The 23610-nt window shown below is 44.7% G+C and overlaps 1 protein-coding gene across 1 annotated transcript in view; it reads left to right on the plus strand.

The window, feature by feature from the left end:
- Window positions 1-9462: 9462 nt before the first annotated feature.
- Window positions 9463-23610, plus strand: part of tspan15 (tetraspanin 15) — a 57610-nt gene continuing 43462 nt past the window's right edge. Inside the window, exon 1 of the mRNA XM_015953792.3 lies at window positions 9463-9629. Within this exon, the coding sequence (XP_015809278.1) occupies window positions 9537-9629 (93 nt within the window). The 5' untranslated portion in view covers window positions 9463-9536. The remainder of the gene's footprint in view (window positions 9630-23610) is intronic.

A 23610-nucleotide genomic window follows, 5' to 3' on the forward strand; every position in this document is an offset into this window, starting at 1 on the left:
GATGATGTCAGAAGGGCTCAAACCTTCCCACGTCTTATGAGTGATGAGACGAGATCATAAACGAATAACTTTTACAAGAATGAGAAAGGTGAAGGATGGCGACTGAAGTGACGAGGTGTAATCTTCTGCTTCATCCCGTGAGTGCACACTCGTGCTCTGTAGTGATTTAATGTCTTCTTGCACAGTCTGAGAACAGATGGAGACCTCTTCAGAAGTCAGTTTACTCACTCTGACATCTTTAGATGTAGCAGTGTTCGTGTGACTTCATTCAACCACAGAGTGAGACTGTCCTCCTGGTGGCTCCTATTTTAGTTTCTTATGATGCAGTGTGGTAATGGGAATACTAGATGGATAGTTTGAGAGCTTTTCTCAAGCCGTCTTCCAAGATCTCTGACTCACTGTGCGGTGATGGTTTTAGTTTTGCAGTTTGAATCAAGATACTTTAAGTTTTGATTGCTGTTGTTGCACAATTTATCGTCCTTTTCCTTGAACAGAGAAATGAGTCCAGTGTCTTTGATGAATGAATTAATCAGGTCTGATAAGAAGATAGTTTATTGGAAGTAAACAGATTTTTTTTATCTTGAGATGCTTATGACAAACAGTTATGTTTGCACATTTTTCACACATAAGAATCTAAAAATACGTCAAAAACTTTAAGTTATTTTCTTTTGCTTAACTGAGTTTCATCAGCAGAGGAGATATTCTGTATTTTCTCTGAGCTTTGGCGTGTAGCTAAACTCTTTACCTGGTGAGTTTGTATGCAGATGAAGCATGTCAGTGTCACCGTTTCCAACACAACTTCTCTGGAGCGACACTGGGATCCAAATGATAGCCGAGTTTAAAAATGGGTGCAATCCAACCCATGAATACTGTAAGGTTATGAAGTTCATGGTTTTCAACTCCATACAGCTGGCCCCTGGGCACAATAACACCGTGTAGAAAAACCAAGGTCGGGTTGTTCCTCAGACTGTTTACATTCCAGGAGAAGAGTCCGAAGGAGAAGAAGAAGCTTTACTTAATCAAAGTACTTTATTTGTGATTAAAATTATTAAGCAAAACAGATGTTGATCAACAATAATCAAGTGAATGATCTGTGAAATAAATATGTCATGAATTATGTTTAATGAAACCAGGACTACGGTGCAGACATACTGATCCTCATCTCCATAGAAACGCATGACACATTGTTCCAACCAATCAGAGCTTTCGGCTGCCGCAAGAGAATCTGGTGTTGACTTCAAGTGTCCAATCTACTTTACTGAAACTTATCAACAATTCAGAGATATATAACAAGGCAACGCCATTTTAAGTCAGTTCCATCTTGACTTCAGTTCTATTCACCATCATCCTAAAGACAAGCGCAGCCTGGCCGGATGTGTTTTCTTTAAACTAAGAACTGTGAAACGGGAGATTTTTGTCGTTTAACAACCAGACGACGTCCTTTCAAAATAAGAGCACCTGCTGACGCCGCTGAACGGTACCGGGTCGACCCTCCAGACGGGCTTTGAAATGTTGTGATCGCTGCACCGACAGCTCCACCGTACATCCGAGGTTTCCAGACCCGGCATTTCCTGATCTACCTGGGAGACCCCCACTGGGTACGTACACGGCAAAATAGCGGCTCATGTCATCACTTTATAAGCCTCGTGATATCTAGTCATAACAAAGACGACCAGATTCGATTACGTCATCCTAGAGAATCTGAACCAGACACACACACACACACACACACACGCACCAACACAACATCCGAATCCATTCTCATCCATCACAGAGTAGTCCTGGTAGATTGTTTAGAATTTATAATTCAGAAATTAAAGATTCTCAAACGATCCCATATCTCTCTCTTTTCTTGTCTCAAAGTCAATACAGAGTGTTTAATTAAACTCCCTGATGATAAAAACAGCCTATTCTTCTGTTTATAAAAAGTGAACTACTAACAGTGTATTAAGATACAACTTTAGATAGTTACATCACTTTGATTCCGTTACATATGGCGAGCCAGCCAGGAGCAGGAGCTTCCGAAAGTGAAAGATGCTAAGTACTTTTCCACCCTTGACATTGCGTCTGGATTCTGGACGATTCCCGTCCACGAATCGGACCAACACAAACTTGCTTTCTCCTTTGCCAACCGGCAGTACACCTTCACCCGGTGTCCTTTTGGTTATTCCAACTCGCTAGCTGAGTTCAACATCTTCTTGAACAAGGCCTGCCCCGATGCTCGAGAGCGTGGGACACTCATCTATGTCGACGACATTCTTATTCGTCGGCGTACGTTGGATGACCACCTGGCCGAGCTGGACCATGTCATGGGTCAGCTCGCGGCGGCGGGTGCTAAGATCTCTCTCGCCAAGGGACAGTGGTGCAGGTCGCAAGTTCAGTACGTTGGCCTACTTGTGGGACCACAGGGAGGGCAGCCTCAGCTTGGCAGGATTCAGGGTGTTGCCACCATCACACCTCCGACGAACGTCTCCGAACTTCGCAGCTTCTTGGGGGTCTGCAACTACTCGCGTCAGTTCGTGGAACATTACGCTGAGTTGGCACGACCTCTGACTAATCTGTTGAAGAAGGATGTGGCGTTCGAGTGGGCGGAGCAGCACCAGCAGGCCATGGATGACCTGAAGGCCGCCATGTGCTCGGCTCCGTGCTTGGCGCTCCCCGACTGTGACAAGGAGTTCCATCTTGAGGTTGGTTTCTCAGCTCACTGTTTGAGTGCTGGTCTCTACCAGATTCATGACTGCGACAGGCGTGTCGTGGCCTATGCTAGTAAGCTCTTGACTGGACCTGAGTTGAAATACTCGGACTGTGAAAAGGCTTTGCTTTCCACCATGTGGGCAGTTAAGTACTTTGCGAACTACATTGGCGGACAGAAAATCATCATTGAGACACAGCACCAGCCGGTGACCTTCCTTAACAGTCAGCGCATCAGGGATGGTGTGGTGACCAATTCACGAATCGCTTCGTGGCTGTTGGCTCTTCAAAGTTTCGACATCGAGGTGCGCTACGCCCAGAACCGACGTAGCCCTCTTGGCATGGGTTTGGCTGCGTGTCAACATTGCTCGGACGACTCCATCGCGTCAGTCCCGCCAGCCAGGCCCCCTCAGGCTCTTCTAAACCGCAACCACCACTACTACGACCAGTCGTACTGTGCGGGTTTACCGACCGTATACGTGGATGGCAGTGCTTTTCGGCACGGTTCTGCGCCTAGTGCGGGCGTGGGTGTCGTCTGGGTAGACGGTGACCGCAGGGAGTCCCGATGTTACTCTCTGGGTGAGAAGACCTCACAGTATGCTGAAGTAGCGGGGATCGTGATAGCGCTGCGTAGCGCCAGGGACCATGGCTTCCGTGAACTGGTGGTTTGCACTGACTCGGACTACGCCCGTCTCAGTTTCTTGTGTCACCTACCAACGTGGAAGAGTAACGGGTTCCAGACCGCTAGCCGGAAGCCCGTCAAAAATCAGGCCCTCTTCAGGGCGTGTGACATTCTGGTGACTGCACTTGATATGCACATTTACTGGCGTAAAGTCAAAGGTCACTCTCGCGCACCCGGTCCTGAAAAGGAGTTGAACGATCTTGCAGACTCTTTGGCCAAACAGGGCGCGACCGATGGTCCCCTGTGGGTTTTCGAACCCGGGTGGCTTGATGGACATGTGTGGTCTTTCCCTGATGAAAACCAGGTGTGTGTAGTTACTCGAGCTCGGGCTGCTAAAGCGTCCGACTCGGCACCACCCAAAGGTGCGGTGGCCGTTCAACCTGCCTATTCGGATACCGATCTTGTCAGTCTTCAATCCCGGGACCCTGCTGTCAGCAGGATGATCAAGTACATTTCTGATCCTAAAACCCAGCTACCGACTTCCGTCGAGCTTGATTCCGTTCCAGAGCTTCGCTCTCTCTTTCGTGTGCGGTCCACGCTGAGGGTCGTCGAAGGGCTGCTGATGCACGCCGCCAAGCCTCCTTCGCCGCCTGTCCTTGTTACTCCAAAACCGCTGAGGAGGGACATGATCTCGCAGGCTCATGACTCTCAATCCGCCGGTCACAAAGGCGTCAAGGCCACGTTCGGTGCCCTGTGCCAGGTTGCTTATTGGCCGGGGAAGCGTCGTGATATCTCGGACCACGTCGAGCGTTGCTTGGTTTGTTGTCAGTTTCAGCCGTCCAACCCTACGCACAGAGCTCCCCTACAAGAAAAAGGGCCGACCACTCCGTGGTCGGACTTGCAATTCGATTGGGTGGGGCCTCTGACCAAATCCACCAGGGGGAGTAAGTACATACTGACTGTCACCTGCGCATTCACCAAATGGGTTGAGTGTTTGCCGGCTCCTGATGACACGGCTAAGACTACAGCGGTCCTCTTGCTGAATCACGTTTTTGCCCGCTTCGGTTTGCCCATGAGGGTCGACTCGGACAGGGGTACCCATTTCACCTCTGACGTGATGAAACATCTTTGGGAACTGTTGGGTGTCAAGGCTAGGTTCCACATTAGCCACCGGCCCCAGTCCTCTGGACAGGTCGAAAGGGTGAACCGCACGGTTATCAGCATGTTAAAAAAGTACGTGAAAGCTAACCACCGAGATTGGGATGTGAAACTTCCGTTGGTCCTCATGGCCATACGCGCTACCCCTCATGAGTCTACAGGTGTCTCCCCGTTTGAAATGATGACGGGTAGGCAGATGACCCTACCGCTTCACCTGCTGTATCAACGACGGGTTCCGTCCGACACAGCCCCGGCGTGTACGAGCGGCCAATACTTGCAGGACCTGAGAGATCACCTGCTTGCAGCATTCTCGTTCGCACAGGCATCTCTGGAAAAGTCAGCTGAAGGCAGAAAAACTTATTACGATAAGAAAGCCTCACATTCCGAACTCGATGTAGGTGACCAGGCCTGGTACTACATTTTCGCTCCCAAAACGGGTAACAACAATGCGACCTCGGGGAAGCTGGCTAAGAAACTTTTGCCCAGATGGTCGGGTCCATACCTGGTTACAGATAAGATCTCTCCGGTCGTGTATCAGATCAAGATCGCCGACAAAAACAAGGCGCCCGTCTACAAATGGGTACACAGGGACCATATCAAACTGCACAAGGGTCCCACAGATTTGGCCGATACCAACAACAACAATCCACCGACTTCAAAAGGGGGGTGATAAATACGTCTCGTTGGTTCCACAGATTTCTATCTCTGCTTACACAAATTTGTTTGTTTGTGAGTGTACATGGTTGTCTTTCCTGTTATACGTCACGTGCAGACTTAAGGTGTGTTGAGATGGACGTGCTGTGGGCTCCTGAAGTCAGGTGAAAGGCCAGGTAACAGTGAGTGGGTTAGGTCACATAGTACTGTTGTCCAAGCTTTTGTTTTTTTAATCTTTACTAATCACAATTCCTTAGGGGTACATTCACATGAACATGATTACTAACCACTGATTTACATTTTAGTGCTGATTTACATTTCTGTTTTTTATAGTACCTTTGACCAGTTGATTTTTACAGTGAAAATTATGTTTGTGATCATCAATTCTTTGATTTATCCTGCGGGGCTACAACCAATTTTGCCCCTGTCCTGACACAAGTATTTACAGTGAGGATTCACTGATACCAGTTAGGGTTTCTTTCACTTTTCTGCTTCTCGCATCATCCCTTTTTGCATCTTACACAGTCAGGGTTGCATCCATTTCTTCGCTTAATGGGTAATTACACTTAAAACTAACACATAGTACAAAAGGCACTCATAGAGTTAGGTTTTTATTATTTTTTTATTTCTTTGATGACATGAAATGCACTTTTGTCGTGTCTACATTGAAGTGCCTACACTGTGCTCTCTCTCCTCTGCTGAGCTTGTGAGGATCCTGCGTCCTGGGGGTGGATCCGTGACTCGTCATCTGCATCGACTACTCCTGGGTGGTGCTCCGGCTCGTTGGCCTTGGACGACTGTGGTTCCGGCATGGCTGCTGGGACACCTCATTCGTTGGGATTACTGTCACCTGCTCTTCCCTTTTTGTGGATTACGATAAGTACTCTTTCAACGTTCAATTTTCATTTGGAATATTACCCTGCCTGCAGATACAACAATCGATTTTTAATTGGAATACTACCCTGTTCGTGGATACGTTCAAGATTTGCTCCTGCTTTGCTTTATTGCCCGTGAGGATATGACGTTGCTGTTGCTTCGTTTATGACTTCCATGGGGAATAATTAATAACCTGCTGACTTGTGTTCTTCCTGAGGAGTGTGCGAGACTGTTCTCCGGCGTGGGGTTCGTACCTCACCACAGATGGCTGTTCCCTTGGGATCGCATCCGGTTCTGTTGTCGAGATTCTTCATAACTTGGGTTTGTTCAACGACCAAGTGGTCTCTTGAAGGACCACATTGACCTTGAAAAGGGGGGATATGTAAGGTTATGAAGTTCATGGTTTTCAACTCCATACAGCTGGCCCCTGGGCACAATAACACCGTGTAGAAAAACCAAGGTCGGGTTGTTCCTCAGACTGTTTACATTCCAGGAGAAGAGTCAGAAGGAGAAGAAGAAGCTTTACTTAATCAAAGTACTTTATTTGTGATTAAAATTATTAAGCAAAACAGATGTTGATCAACAATAATCAAGTGAATGATCTGTGAAATAAATATGTCATGAATTATGTTTAATGAAACCAGGACTACGGTGCAGACATACTGATCCTCATCTCCATAGAAACGCATGACACATTGTTCCAACCAATCAGAGCTTTCGGCTGCCGCAAGAGAATTTGGTGTTGACTTCAAGTGTCCAATCTACTTTACTGAAACTTATCAACAATTCAGAGATATATAACAAGGCAACGCCATTTTAAGTCAGTTCCATCTTGACTTCAGTTCTATTCACCATCATCCTAAAGACAAGCGCAGCCTGGCCGGATGTGTTTTCTTTAAACTAAGAACTGTTAAACGGGAGATTTTCGTCGTTTAACAACCAGACGACGTCCTTTCAAAATAAGAGCACCTGCTGACGCCGCTGAACGGTACCGGGTCGACCCTCCAGACGGGCTTTGAAACGTTGTGATCGCTGCACCGACAGCTCCACCGTACATCCGAGGTTTCCAGACCCGGCATTTCCTGATCTACCTGGGAGGCCCCCACTGGGTACGTACACGGCAAAATAGCGGCTCATGTCATCACTTTATAAGCCTCGTGATATCTAGTCATAACAAAGACGACCAGATTCGATTACGTCATCCTAGAGAATCTGAACCAGACACACACACACACACACACACACACGCGCACCAACACAACATCCGAATCCATTCTCATCCATCACAGAGTAGTCCTGGTAGATTGTTTAGAATTTATAATTCAGAAATTAAAGATTCTCAAACGATCCCATATCTCTCTCTTTTCTTGTCTCAAAGTCAATACAGAGTGTTTAATTAAACTCCCTGATGATAAAAACAGCCTATTCTTCTGTTTATAAAAAGTGAACTACTAACAGTGTATTAAGATACAACTTTAGATAGTTACATCACTTTGATTCCGTTACAATACTAAGTTCTCAGATGTTGTGAGGCTATGATGGATCAAAGCACTGCAGGTGGGGTTGATGCCTTCACAAAAAGTGGTCTCAGCCATGTTTTTACATCCTGCAGAACAAACAGGTAGACTCTGATGTTAGATGTGCACTCTCGGCGTCTGATTATCAACCTTTTCCTTCCCTTTTTTGTGCCATCTGTTACTTTGATTGTCGCCAAAACACAAATCTGCTCTCTGTTTTTCTGATACTTTTAATCATTCTTCCCTCAAAAGGAAAAACAATCACACTGGTTCACATGTAAAAGGAAGGCACGCAGGTGGGAATCGCTGACTTCAGCTGAAGAAATTGTGTGTGTGTGTGTGTGTGTGTGTGTGTGTGTGTGTGTGTGTGTGTGTGTGTGTGTGTGTGTGTGTGTGTGTGTGTGTGTGTGTGTGTGCACTGAGTGATACATCTGTGCACTTTCACACGACTACACATTTTTCTTGGCCAGCAGGACTTGGTGAAGGGTGCAGAGAGAGGAAATGAAAAGTTTGTTTGTTAATCGTGATGTTTAGTTTAGTTTGGTTTTGTTGTACAAGGACAGCACAAAAGACAGTGTTACATGTAAGAGCAACACAACCGTTGCTTCGTACAGAGCTTTTATAGCCAGAGGCTAAATTGCAAACCTAGTCCTTGATTTGACTTTTAGAGACATGTAGATCAAAACTGTACATAGAGGGATCCTGATCTGCTTCCACAGAAACACCAGTAAGAAGACAAACATCAAATTGTGTTTTGACCAAAAATAAACCTTAAAATTTTCTAAACAGGTGCCCAAAGATTGTGTTGCAACTCTAAAGGATCACGTTTCTCTGTCTCCTTGTTAGAATTGACTCTAGGTTCTTGGACAGGAGGCTCCAACCGATTGTTGAATAAGATGGAAAGGAGTTCATCTTGTCCCTGATTAGATGGTTCTGGGCTAATAATATATGGTCTGTAGTGGTGACGAAGAAGGTGAGCTGAAAGACAAATGGTCTGTTCCAACTTTCACCAATGGTCACAAGATTTGGAACTTTGGAACCAAAAGAATCAGAATTCAAGCAGCTGAGACATCACCACGGGGTGGTTCTGTCATCCGGAGAGGAGCTTAGAGTGGAGCTGCTGTTCCTTCTCATTGAAATGATCTTATTGAGGTACTTCTTGCATGATGCTACCTCCCTTCGATGGCTCTCTGGGCAAATCCTGATGAAAGTTGAAAAGATGACCCAGAATTTCATGGCTGTGGGGGGTGGATTAAAATCCTCTCTGGCCCTGGGATCTCCAAGGAAGGTATGTGTCAAAAAGGCAATAGGACATCTTTGCTTTAGCTTCCTTCAGTGATCCAGCCTTGGATGAGAAGCTAGATAATTACAGAGTGACCCCATCAACACAAATTCATTTCAGAGAACCAGACAGATGTCTTCATTAAGAACAAAGTTCAAAAAGGACTTAGAGATGACTATCTCTTGAAGCATCACAGTCATAAAGGTTTTATAATATTTAGCTCAGTCCCTCTAAACCATTCTCACCACAAGGGGGCAAAGTGACATGTTTTATGCTAAAATCACAGAAGTTTATTGTTTGTTTTTGGCTATAATACACTTATTACCAGGTTTATTCGGATATTAAAACTTGTATAACTAAACAAAACAAGTGAATAAAAACAAAAACACTGCTGAATGATCTTTGGGGAAGTTAAAAATAAAACAACTAAAGAAGAAGAAATCAGATTTTGCTGCTGTGTTTAACAGACCGTCCGCTAAAAGGTCTAAAAATCCTTTTCAGAATAAATAATGAGCTTCAATCATAACTATTCCCTTCACAATGCCAGGTTGCGAACACGTTTTAAACTGCAAATATGTGTAAAGTAGAGTCTGTTTGTCTGAAGTCAACAACCCTCTCATCCATACGTTCTTTACTCCTACGTACAGTACAGGTGTGGCGACGTCGTCAAACCCGGAAGTGTTTGGTCAGTGAGCGCAGAGGAGCCTCTGCAGTTAAATGTCCACATTCAGACGCGATGGCTGACGAGAGCGAAACCACCAGACACTGTCGACGGTTCTCCTACACGCTCATCAAATTCCTCCTGTTCTTCTACTCCTGCATCTTCTGGGTGAGTGTGGACACTGGAGAGAAGAGCGCGTGCTTGTCACCTGGCTAGCTGGAGGAGGTTCAGACCGCGGCTGGTGGTCGATGAGTTTAATTTTCTCTTTCGAGTTAATCACAATTATTAGTGTGGCTTGCTTTGTTTAAATGATTTAATGGAGGTTTCTCGCGTGCGTAAAGCGTCGGGTTTACCTGTGGAGTTGGCCACACCCTCCTCTCAAAGCGCACCGCTCTCATACTGCAGAGAAAACAAACAGAGACATTAACTTTCCAAGCCTGGCTGACTTTCAGAAAATCTGCTATGTTCCTAACACTTCAGTCATCTTTCATCTTCATGAATAATTTTAACGCTTTTTATGGCAGAGTGTCAAAAACGGAGACCATCTGCTCCACGGATCTTTGTTTCTGAGGAATCCTATGGAGATGGTAAATGTAAAAAAAAAACATGTTTTAAAATGCTTTTTGCTGTAAAGATTTACTTTAGAGTAGGGCTGGGGGTAAACGATTATTTTTAAAACGATTATTCTGACGATTATTTTATCGAATAGTCGACTATTCTAATGACTATTTAGAAAATTAATCTAATGATTATTTTTCTATTGCACAATTAACAAAAACCAGAAAATCTCAAATAAATTCCTCAAAAAAATTGATAAATTCTTACTGTAAGAGAATAAACACTACAGGCCTTCCATTTTTTATAACACTGCGTTTATTGTGTTGCAGTTGGTTATGTTCTGGTGACATGTAGAACTTGGGAGTGCAGGCTGCTGCCTGAGAGGTGGTAGAAGATGGAGTATCTCCACGCTGCTTTGTTTTGGTCACTTATGTGCGTGAAGCGAGTGGTCTTACGGGTTAAACCAAACTCAGGTGATATTTTACACTAAACCGAAAACCCACAACACTCTAAATGTAATAAAAGGGAGATCTACACCACAAAAAAAGATTAACTCTAAACCAAAACGTAACAGCTTATCCCAACGCAAGAAGCTGTTAGCGAAGATGCTAACAGTAGCTTTACCAACATTAAGTTCAAGTTACCAAGTTTAAATAAAACAAAAACACCCAGCAGCAAACAGACCAGCATGGAGGAGAGTCTGCTACCACCAAAACAGCTCTCCTGATGTCTGAAAGAAGCTCCTTAATGAAGGGAGAAGCGCTCCCGGTGATTTTCTACATCTGCGATAGACACGAAGCAGCGCATCTGACCCCGGAAGTTGTTGTCCGTTGCCGGGAGACGAAGGGGCAAAACAGGAAAATAATCTAGTAGTGGACGGACGTTGTTCCGGGTCTTCGGTATTTGGCGGAGATGTTAGTGAAGGGGGAGAAGAGGGCGAACTAGAGGAAAAACAGGCAGATTCCTCCTCTTTTTACAAACTCCTGGGGATGCAACAAGTGGGCGCGGTGCGTCGACTTCCGGATCTGACGTCGACAAATTTTTAGAATCGAGCCGTCGACTTCGTCGAGGCTTCGCTACAGCCCTACTTTAGAGGAACCGATTTTGGTCAAGTGAATTATATAATTACTGTGGTCATGTCAACGTGTCCTTGAATGATAATTCCTAGACTTGCAAAAGCTTATCAATGTGTGCTTAATAAACAAAAAAGTACTAAATTTGTATTTTGTCTTTAAACGTTGTAAAGGAAAAGTGAAACTAACCTAGAGATTTAAACATTTTCATTGGTTGTTGGCTTCATTGAGCCGGCCTCCTGCTGACAATAGTATATTATTGGGCCAAAGTGGTTTTTCTTTCTTTTTAAAATTAATACTTGTATAAATTATAGATTAAATTAAATGCTTATTTGGACTTTCAAGTGTCCAAATGTTTGCTCATCACCTTATCAAGGCGCATGAGACGGGTACTGAAAAACACCTTTTACCAAAATTATTTATTTCTCAGAGTTGCTTTTGTATTTGAATATTTTTAGATTTAATTTGCCCAGTTAGTTATTTATTAAACTGTATTTATTCTGTAATTGGTTACAGGATTTTATATTAAATATTTAAAATCATTTACATCAAGTTGGTTGCACTGGAAGAGCTTTTGACAGGAAGTACTCATGCCTCAGATTAAATTTTTTGTCTTTTGATAAAGTTTTGTTGCAACCCCTCAGCTGTGTCCTCTCACAAGGAAAAATACCAGATTGTGTTTGTGAATGCAGATGGATGATTGACACTCAAATTAAAAATCATTTATTTGTTTGTCAAGGAAGATTTCAGAGCCATCTGGGCACGTGCAAACAGAGAGCAGGGGTGAGTGGGATGGTGAGGTGGGGAGGTACAAAGGGCTCAGTAATAGGCTCATTATAGAGAGTGAATGCTGTGCTGATAGTGGGAGGAGAGGCAAATTAATGAGCTGTATTCACTTTGTTCCCGCAGCTTGTTGATTCACTCTTGTTAAAAGGGTATTTTCTACAACGGTGGCCTCTGAACAATGAGGTTTATCCCCAGAATTATGAACAGTGTGGCTCAGATTGCTTCGCCCTCCAGAAAGCTTGCACTGTAATGACTCATAAATCAGAGTTCAATTTGTTTTTCTGAATCAATGTTTCACAGAAATCAATTTGAATATTAGCAAGAACTTCAAAATGATTTGTTTAGTAAAAGCAGCCAACTCGATTAGTGATTTATTGGAAAGTGTCTGTTGCTCAGACAAATACGTACTGTTTTATTATCAAAACCTGAATTAATCATTGTAAAACATCTTTCAAATAGCAGAGCAGTAATAAATACTTTCTAAACCAAAGCAGATGGACTTCTATGCAACCTCTGTGTGTGTGTGTGTGTGTGTGTGTGTGTGTGTATGTGTGTGTGTGTGTGTGTGTGTGTGTGTGTGTGCGTGTGTGTGTGCGTGTGTGTGTGTGCGTGCGTGTGTGTGTGTTTGGACACATCTGAGACTAAAGTGTACCGCTGCCATCTTAACAGGTCAAATCTTCAGACTTTCTTAGTAATTCTTGCTGTTATTTTATAAACTTTTCTGCAGCTCTTATATTTGCATTTCATGTTATTTTGGTGGAAACGGTGGGGAATTCCTGTTGCTGCGGACCCCATCAGAAACCATAGAATTAATGTAAAGTTCTGTGTAAAATAACATTTATTACAGTTTAAAGGTTAATAAAATACCATAGCTAGGAATTGTTGATAACTGAGGCCTTTTAGAGAAGGCAGCAATACACTTTGGTGTTAACTGGTTTATACTAGCTGTTAGCTTATCAGTCCAGAGGGATAGAACAGAAGCGGTCCAGGAAACTATCATGCAGGTAAGACCTTAACAATGTATAACTTTTATATAAAAACACATTTCAAAATGGCTGTAAAATCCCTTTAAAAACAACCTCTTTATATTTCTCTGGCCTGTTTTTCTTCTTATTGTATGTGCCGCGAAGACAGGATGTGCAACTGATGCGTATCAGCTGTTGAGGATGTAAACAAGCTAAGTAATGGGTCATTACATTGGAGGAACAATGTCCAGAAGATGGCATTTCCTGCTTAATGTGGTCAAAGAGTTAAATCGGTCAAGAACAATTGTGTTATAGAAAGCAAAGCATGAAAACACTACAGCCAAGACACTTGGATATTCATTTTTAGTTTAATTAGTATAAATTAACATTATGAAAAAATGTCTTGAGCCAAAAAATAAATAAATAAAACGTAATAAAGAATCAGGGATCTTAAAGATTTTGTCCAAACTTGAAACCAAATCAGCTGTTTGAGTCTTTTACGTGAAAATCGTTTCAGCAGCAACCTTTTGATTGTATTACTAGCTCTGGACCAGTAAGTTGTTTGTTTCCTGTTTGTTTTCAACTTTTATTTACATTCAGTTCTCTTAAATGCTTGCTTCCCTAATTCAAATCCAGCTTAAATGAGGTCTTTGACTTTTGACCTCTGAGCTGCTGTTTTGTGATGTAGTTGGAAACTAGTTAATCTTAGTAATATAATATCAAAATATATTTATTTTCACTGTAAGCATACATGTTAAACGTAAATGTGACTCACTGATGTTTTTTTTGAGGCGCAGCAGAACTTCGTACTGACATCCAAATATCAACACTCAGAATAATGGCGTGCTGGCATTTAGCAACTATTCTGTTCACCACGCTCAGCGTCAGGGCTGCGCACATGCAATTACTGCTCACAGGTTTGGGTTTACTTCATTCTGATGCTGTTCTGTAGCTGCATGGTCCTGATGCATCATCACTCACACAGTGAAATGTAAATAAAAACAAAAGTCTGTTAGCTGGACTTTAAAGCAGAAGAAGTTGAATGTTTAAAGATGTGAAACACTCAGTCTGAACATTTGCAGTGGTCTCTAGTAGAAATAATGCCTTGTACGTTGTTCTCGGGGCAAAAATATACCGGTGCACCATAGGGCTGCTCGATTATGGCAAAAACAATAATCACGATTATTATGACTGAAATTGAGATCTCGATTATTTAGGACGATTTTTCAATTCATGTTGATTTTATTTGTTTTTATTCAGTCATAAAATTGCTCAGGGCACAATCAGGACAAAAATAAGAAACAAGATGGTCACTAAAATAACTCCTGATTCCCAGTATAAAAAGACCAATGTACTTATAGCTCATAGTCTATGACCCAAGGGCTATAGACCTTGGTTTAACTCATTTAAGTCTAACCAGTACAGACCCTAATACAAATATCTTGCAAATACTGACAACAAGAATTATACAGTGGCATTTATAACAAATAAATGCAAATAAATAGATGTTCACAAAATGTTGCATAACATTTGAGTCATGTCAAGGTGCTGTAGGAGAGTGCACTAGCACCGTGTCCTCAGAGATTAGTTATTAGTTATCAGCGTGAGGAACTTATTTCTACCTTATTTATTTCTACCTTATTAAACTATGTATTTACAAGTCCATCAGTTAATGTAATAATTGTCCCAACCACAGCTGCACCCCCCCACCCCCCAACCCGGTCTCACAGCAATCAGTGGCAAGCTGCACGTGTGTTTCGTGCGCCGCACGCACACATTTAGCCGTTTTTAGTGGCTCAGGAGTCCGCAGGTGCGGTGTGTGTGTCACTCACTCTGGTTAGTCCAACAAGGAGCCAGCTCTGAGAGCCGTTTCTTTAGCGACCGACACATCACTACATCATTTCCTTTCCTAATGTCCTGAAGAACGGTCCGGAGCGCAGGCGGAGTGTTTATCTAACCTGCGGGAAATGTCGACGACAGTTATCCAGAAAGTAGCTAAGGGTTACCAGAGATGTTTCTGAGGTGTTCGCTAGGTACTTTTAAGATTTAAAAAGTCAAGAAGGGGGTCTGAAAAGCTGTTGGAAATGGCGTCAAAGTCGCCAAGTTGGCAACACTGTGGGACGAGCGCTTCATTTGAAACTCAGGGCAGCTCAAGCGGGAGGAGCAAATAATCGGCTTGTTTTGTTTGTATAATCGTTCAAAACTCAGATCGTAATTGTGATTAAAACTCGAATTGAGCAGCCCTAGTGCACCATTTCACAGAACTAGCAGTGAGCCACGTCACAGCTGAGCTTCAGACGACAGGTTTTGGAGTCTTATTTCTGGATGTTTGGATATCTCGCCTCAAATTGGATAACAACTACAGGACTCTACCTCTGACTTGCAATGTGGATGTTTTAGCTCCTCAAATAACACATACCTACAGGAGCTTCTGCTGTGTGCTGAGGTTGCTAATGCAAACAGTTAGCTTATAATAGTCGGGACATTTTCAGCTGTTTCCTGGATGCTAAACCATCAACAGCCTTCCCCGTTGTGAGTTCTGATGGGCGAGTCCATGAATGTTCAGTGACAGTGTGATGTCGATCTGTCAGGATTTTCTAATTCTAGTGTTTCACCTTCTATTTTCTATCAGAAGCTAATGCAGGAGATATTTGTAGGAGACTATTTACATGTTCAGCCTGCGTGAAAATTTCAAAATGACTGATTTTAATCAGAAATAATCAATAAAAATAGTTTTCAGTGTTCTACACCTTTAACTGTTTGGGAAGTATGTTAGACTGTGTGATTATCCAGCTTTTCTAGGTCATGATAATCATTTATGATGCACTGAGTGTATAGGCAGAATATTTGAAGAGCGACTTCCGGGTTATGGGGCAAGCAGAGTAGTCGCACGCTAGCCTGCTCCCGCACCGGCATAACTATTCTACCCAGTTTTGGTACTCTACATAGTATTACTAGCACCCTTTTTAATCTCTTTGGATTTGAAAACATATTTTTGGAACTTAGCATTAAGATTTGTTAGCTGGAATGTTAAAGGGTTAAATTCTCCTGTGAATTGCATTTATACAAGAAACTCACTTAAAATGGACAGATCACCTAAAACTGCGTTGTGGGTGGGTGGGGCAAACTTTCCACTCTTCATTTAACGGAAAGACGTGAGGAGTAGCCATCTTAATCCACAAAAATATCCCTCTAGCAGTCACGGAGGTGGTGTCAGACCCCAATGGGCGTTACGTTATTGTTGTGGGTAAAATAGGAGGAAATAAAGTAGTTCTAGCCAATGTGTATGGACCGAATAGAGATAATGAGGACTTTTTTAAGAAACTTTTTCTTCTCACTTCCCAATTTGAACAGTGGCCAGCTTATCATGGGCTGTGATTTTAACTGCTGTCTTAACCCAGCATTGGATCGCAGCTCATTTAACCCAAGTCCTAAATCCAAATCAGCAAAAGCAATACAAATATTTATGCAGCAATATGGAGTTCTGGATGTCTGGCGTCATCTGAATTCTGCCACAAAAAATTTTCTTTCTTTTCTCATGTACATGGAACCTTTTCACCAATTGACCTCTTCTTGGTAGATAAAAAACTTCTTTCCTCAGTTAACCATTGTGATTATGCCGCTATAGTGATATCGGATCACGCTCTGGTTATTTTGGACATATCATTTCTGGATACTCCAATAATGCGTTCCCCTGGCGTTTCAATTCTTCATTACTCAATGTTGCAGACTTTGTTGAATATATAAATCAGAGTATTGATTTTTATATCTCTACCAATGTAACCCCAGATGTGAGGGCAGCAACGATATGGGAAGCTTGTAAAGCCTTTTTAAGGGGGAAGATAATAGCGTACACTGCTTATAAAAATAAGTTGGTCTCCCGGAGGAGGCAGGCTCTTTACGACACTATATCAGAGCTGCAAATTAAGTGTGAAGAGTCCCCATCGGCTGATCTGGTGAAAGAGCTTCTAATAAAGAACTCTGTATTCGATTCAATGGCCACTGATGAGGCTGTATAGTTAATCACCAGGACCAAGCATAGTTATTACGAGTTTGGGGATAAGCCAACTAAAGTCCTCGCTTACTGGATCCGCCATTCCTCTACTGTGCAGTGTATCTCGGAGATCTCTGGAATTGATGGGTTTTCCGCCGACCCCCAGAAAATTAACGATCGATTTAGGGACTTTTATTCGTCTCTTTATACGTCTGAAAATTTGCCTGGCGACGCATATTTGGATGACTTTTTCAATGGACTGATGATCCCGACAGTTGCCCCAGATATTGCGGTGCACCTAGATAAACCATTTACTGCAGGTGAAATTAAAACTGCAATTATATCCATGCAAAGTGGAAGGTGTTCAGGGCCCGATGGTTTTCCATCTGAATTTTATAAGGCTTTTATTGACAAGTTATCCCCCCTCATGCTTGCCATGTTTAAAGAGGCAGTTGAATCTGGAATCCGACCGCTTACCCTACGACAAGCTAAAATTTTCTTAATTCCAAAAAAAGGTAAGGACCCTTACTTCTGTAGTAACTACCGCCCTATTTCTTTACTGTGTGCAGATGTTAAAATCTGGGCTAAAATGTTGGCGAGATGCTTGGAATTGGTAATACCTTCAATTATTAATCCAGAACAAACAGGTTTCGTCAGGACCAGACATCCATACCATAATGTGAGGCACTTACTTAATGTTCTGTATTCCTCTTCATCATCTGGCACTTCGGAACTGGTCATATCTATGGATGCTGAAAAGCTTTCGACCGGGGGGAGTGGCCCTATTTATTTTATACTCTAATAAAACGTTTTGGTTTTGGTCCTACTCTTATCTCTTGTGGGCCATTCCCATCTGTACCGGGTCGGGCCGGGTAGCGTAGGTTGTTTACATATCTGGGTGGCCTGGTATTTTTCCGGGCCAACCAAGGCTCATTCTCAGCCCTCTTCTCGAGGGGGTCTGCTTCAGGCTGACCAGGGCCAACACACCCACTGCTGATAGCAAATTCACACCTTCCATTAGAGCAAGCCTCTGATTGGTGGGTAGAATCAGCCCGCATGGGTTTAAGGCAAGGATGTGTGGAATCAACCGGGCCAGGCTGGGGCCGACTGGGGCTACCCGGCCTGGGCCGACCTGGTACAAATGGGAATGGCCCATTGGATTAAACTATTGTATACTTCACCTTTGGCACAAGTTCGTACGAATAATTGTCTCTCAAAGCCTTTCTCCCTAGGTCGCGGGACTCGCCAGGAGTGCCCTCTCTCTCCATCTTTGTAATAGCAATAGAACCGTTGGTGGCGAGTGCCATGAAAGGCATTCAACGTGGCGGCTGTGACAACAGTGTCATTGTATGCGGATGATCTATTGATCTTTATGTCGGACCCAGATAATTCCATGTCTCCAATTCTATCTTTGCTGAGGGAGTTTGGACAGATATCCGGATATAAGCTTAACTTTGATAAAAGTGAAATCCTTCTGATTAACTCAGCTGCAATGGCATACCCACTTTCTAGTATGCCCTTTAAGGTTGTCCCGCAAAGTTTTAAATATTTGGGTACCCATGTAACCAAGGACTTCTCAAAACTTTTTAAAACTAACTTTGAACCTCTGTTGGAGCAATTGGCTCAGGATTTGCAGCGCTGGTCTATGCTGCCTTTTTCTTTAGCAGGAAGGATTAGCTGTATTAAAATGAACTTTTTGCCAAGATGCCTGTATCTCTTTCAATGCATCCCAGTGTTCTTTCCAAAAAGTTTTTTTCAGACTCTTGATAATTCTATTTCGCAGTTTTTATGGAACAAAAAACCTCCCAGAATATGCAAGAGCCTTCTACAGAAAAGTAAGGACTAGGGGGGCCTTACCCTTCCAAATTTTCAGTATTATTATTGGGCTGTTAATATTCGCACAACGTTATTTTGGTGTCAGACCAAATCTACAGAGCCAATTTAGCTGCAACTGGAGGAGGCCCCATCTGACTCTGCATCTTTGCTCTTTCTCCTGTGTCTCCCTTCAAATGTTAGCCCGCATTTGTACATTAGCAATATTATAGTTAAAAACTGTCTTAAGATTTGGTCTCAAATGAGGTTGTCGTCGTTCTCCTCCGCTTATCCAGGCCCGGGTCGAGGGGACAGCATCCCGACTAGAGAGCTCCAGACCGTCCTCTCCCCAGCCTTCTCCACCAGCTCCTCCGGCAGCACCCTAAGGCGTTCCCGGACCAGATTAGAGATGTAACCTCTCTAATGTGTCCTGGGTCGACCCGGGGGCCTCCTGCCGGCAGGACATGCCCGAAACACCTCCCTGGGGAGGCGTCCAGGAGGCATCCTGACCAGATGCCCAAACCACCTCAACTGGCTTCTTTCAATCCGGAGGAGCAGCGGTTCTACTCAGAGTCCCTCCCGAATGTCGGAGCTCCTCACCCTATCTCTAAGGCTGAGCCCGGCCACCCTACGGAGGAAACTCATTTCAGCCGCCTGTATCCGTGATCTCGTTCTTTCGGTCATTACCCAAAGCTCATGACCATAAGTGAGGACTGGGACATAGATCGACCGGTAAAACGAGAGCCTGGCTTTCTGGCTCAGTTCCCTCTTCACCACAACAGATTGGCTCAGCGTCCGCATCATTGCAGATGCTGAACCAATCCGCCTGTCGATCTCTCGATCTCTCATACCCTCACTCGTGAACAAGACCCTGAGATACTTAAACTCCTCCACTTGAGGTAGGACCTCTCTCCCGACCCGGAGTTAGCAAGCCACCCTTTTCCGGTCGAGAATCATGGTCTCAGATTTGGAGGTGCTGATCCTCATCCCAGCCATTTCACACTCGGCCGCGAACCTACCCAGCAAGAGCTGAAGGTCAGAGCTGGATGAAGCTAGGAGGACCACATCATCCACAAAAAGCAGAGACGAGATTCTCCTGCCACCAAACTCGACACACTCCACACCACGGCTGCGCCTAGAAATTCTGTCCATAATGGTAATGAACAGAACCGGTGACAAAGGGCAGCCCTGGTGGAGTCCAACCCTCACCGGGAACAGGTCCGACTTACTACCGGCTATGCGGACCAAACTCACGCTCCTCTGGTAAAGGGACTGAATGGCCCTTAACAGAAAGCCACCCACCCCATACTCCTGGAGCGTCCCCCACAGGGTGCCCCTGGGGACACGGTCATAAGCCTTCTCCAAATCCGCAAAACACATGTGAATTGGTTGGGCAAACTCCCATGCCCCCTCCATCACCCTTGCAAGGGTATAGAGCTGGCCCACAGTTCCACGGCCAGGACGAACACCACATTGCTCCTCCTCAATCTGAGATTCAACTATCGATCGGACCCTCCTCTCCAGTACCTTGGAGTAGACCTTTCCAGGGATGCTGAGGAGTGTGATCCCCCTATAGTTGGAACACCCTCAGGTCACCCTTCTTAAAGATGGGGACCACCACCCCGGTCTGCCACTCCACAGGAACTGCCCCCGATGACCACGCAATGTTGCAGAGACGTGTCAACCATGACAGCCCTACAACATCCATAGCCTTGAGATACCCAGGACGAACCTCATCCGCCCCCGGCGCTCCGCCGCTGTGTAGCTGTTTGACTACCTCAGCAACTTCTGCTCCCGAGATTGGACAGTCCATCCCCAGATCTCCCGGCTCTGGTTCCTCCTCGGAATGTGCATAGGTGGGATTGAGGAGCTCCTCAAAATATTTCTTCCACCGTCCGACTATAGCCCCAGTTTACGTCAGCAGCTCCCCATCCCCACTGTAAACAGTGTGAGCGAGTTGCTGCCTTCCACTCCGGAGGCACCGGACAGTTTGCCAGAACCTCTTTGGAGTCGATCGATAGTCTTTCTCCATGGCCTCACCAAACTCGTCCCACGTCCGAGATTTTGCCTCGGCAACTGTCACTGCTGCACCCCGCTTGGCTATCCGGTACCTGTCTGCTGCCTCCGGAGACCCACAGACCAGCCACGCTCTGTAGGCCTCCTTCTTCAGCCTGACGGCTCTTCGAACCTTTGGTGTCCACCAGCGGGTACGGGGGTTTCCACCATGACTGGCACCGGCCACCTTGCGACCACAGCTAGCAACAGCCGCCTCAACAATCGCAGAGTGGAACAAGGCCCACTCGGAGTCAATGTCCCCCACTGCTCTCGGGACGCAGTCAAAGCTCTGCCGGAGGTGGGAGTTGAAAACCGTCTTAACAGGTTCTTCTGCCAGGCGTTCCCAGCTGACCCTCACTATGCGTTTGGGTCTGCCAGGTCTACATGGCATCTTCCCCTGCCATCTAATCAAACTCACCACCAGGTGGTGATCAGTTGACAGCTCCACTCCCCTCTTCACTCAGGTGTCCAAAACATTCGGCCGCAGGTCAGATGATACGACTACAAAGTCTATCATCGACCTGCGACCTAGGCTGCCCTGGTACCAAGTGTACCGATGGGCATCCTTATGTTCGAACATGGTGTTCGTTATGGCCAAACTGCGGCTTGCACAGAAGTCCAATAACGAAACACCACTCGAGTTCACATCAGGCGGGCCGTTCCTCCCAATCACACTCCTCCAGGTCAAGCTGTCATTGCCCATGTGAGCATTGAAGTCCCCCAGCAGGACAATGGAGTCCCCTGATGGAGCACTATCTAGCACTCGTCCCAGGGACTCCAAAAAAGGTGGGTACTCTGAAATGATATTTGGCCCATAAGCACAAAGAACAGTCAGGACCCGTTCCCCGACCCGAAGGCGCAGGGAAGCTACCCTCTCGTCCCCCGGGGTAAACCCCAACACACAGGCAGAGTGTCTTGGGGCTAACAAAAAGCCAACCCCAGCCCTCCGCCTCTCACCCGGAGCAATTCCAGCAAAGGAGAGTGTCCAACCCCTCTCAAGGACTTGGGTTCCAGAGCCAATGCTATGTGTCGAGGTGAGTCCGACTATATCTAGCCGGTACCGCTCAACCTCCGCCACAAGCTCCTGCTCCTTTCCCGCCAGCGAGGTGACGTTCCATGTCCCAAAAACCAGTTTTCTTGTCTGGGGATCGGACCGCCAAGGCTCCCGCCTTGGTCTGCCACCCGATCCACATTGCACCGGACCCTTCATGTTCCTCCTGCGGGTGGTGGGTCCCCAGTTGGATGAGCCCATGTATCCGGTTCGGACTGGGCCCGGTTGGGCCCCATGGGCGAAAGCCCGGCCACCAGGTGCTCGCTCACCTGCCCCAACCCCAGGCTTGGCTCCAGGGTGGGACCCCGGTAACCCTCCGGGCTGGGTACTCCGACTCTTTGACTTTACCTCCATGAAAGATCCTGTGAACTGTTCTTTGTCTCACCCTTCACCTAAGACCATTTTGTCATGAGAGAACCTACCAGGGGCACAAAGTGCCCCAGACAACATAGCTCCTAGGATCATTAGGCCACTCAAACTCCTCCACCACGATAAGGTGACGGTTCAAGGAGGAGCTCAAATGAGGTGTCATATTAAATCCCAGGGTACACCTTTGCACTCACCATTTGACCAGAATCCGCTTTTTTCTCCATCCCTGTTAATTAAAACTTTTGTGGTATGGAGGAGCCATGGGCTCATCCATGTGAAGGACTTTTTTGTGGATGGCGTTTTGGCCTCATTTACACAGCTGTTGCTCAAATACCAACTGCCAAATTCACATTTTTTCCGGTACCTGCAGGCCAGGGACTTTTCAGAAAATATTTTAGGGGTTCTCCCATTGTACCTGTGAATACTATGCTAGATGACATGATGGAGATTAAACCCTCCCAGAAAGGACCGATATCCAAATTTTATAATTTTCTGCTCTCCACGTTTGTGGCGCGATCTGATTACCTTCGTGTTGCTTGGTCTGAGGAACTTAACATGGAGATTAATAACAGCCAATGGGAATCAGCCCTAAGGTGTATTTACTCCTCCTCAATTTGTGCAAGGCACTGCATACTTCAATGTAAGGTAGTACATAGGAATCACTGGTCCAGAAGCAGGTTGGCTCAAATATTTCCAGGTACAGACTCTAACTGTGTAAAATGCAATCAGGGTCCAGCTAATCTTACCCATATGTTTTTAACTTGCACTGCCCTGTCTAAATTCTGGGACTCTATTTTTAATTCACTTTCACTTATTGTGTCTTGGAGGGTTCCACGATCCCCATTGACGTCTCTATTTGGGGTGTTACCTGCTGGTCATTCCTTGCCATCTCACTTTGCTGATCTGGTTGCCTTTCTTACGTTATTGGCAAGGAGAGTTATCCTGATGAGTTGGAAATACCCCCAACCACAGAGCCACTCCCGCTGGATTAAAGATGCCCTCTATTTTATGAAACTAGAGAAAATAAGGTTCATCCTGAGGGGCTCGGAAACTGACTTTGCCAAAATTTGGAGGCCATTCCAAGACCATGTGACCTCTGTGACACTCGACATGGACACTTAACCTTGACCTTGTAGAGCTATCGCCAGCATTGCCACACGTTGGTTGCTTATTTGTTATCGCAGCGCATAACTGTTTTAGTTATATATACTGTGTGTGTGTGTATATATATATATATATATATATATATATATATATATATATATATATAATCTATATATATATATATAATTTTTATTTATATATTTTTTTCTTTTTTTCCTTTTATTTTAGTGTGTAGGTATGTGGATGTGATGTAATTGTGGAAAAAGTTATAAATAAATCATATACAAAAAGAACAATTTCACCAAAGTTCAGAGCTGCAGCTAACTTTGGCAGCTCCACTACCAACGAAGACACAGCCTCTCTAGAAAACAAATATGTGTGA

Source organism: Nothobranchius furzeri, chromosome 9 (assembly GCF_043380555.1).
Source record: "Nothobranchius furzeri strain GRZ-AD chromosome 9, NfurGRZ-RIMD1, whole genome shotgun sequence".
NCBI classification, from domain to species: domain Eukaryota; kingdom Metazoa; phylum Chordata; class Actinopteri; order Cyprinodontiformes; family Nothobranchiidae; genus Nothobranchius; species Nothobranchius furzeri.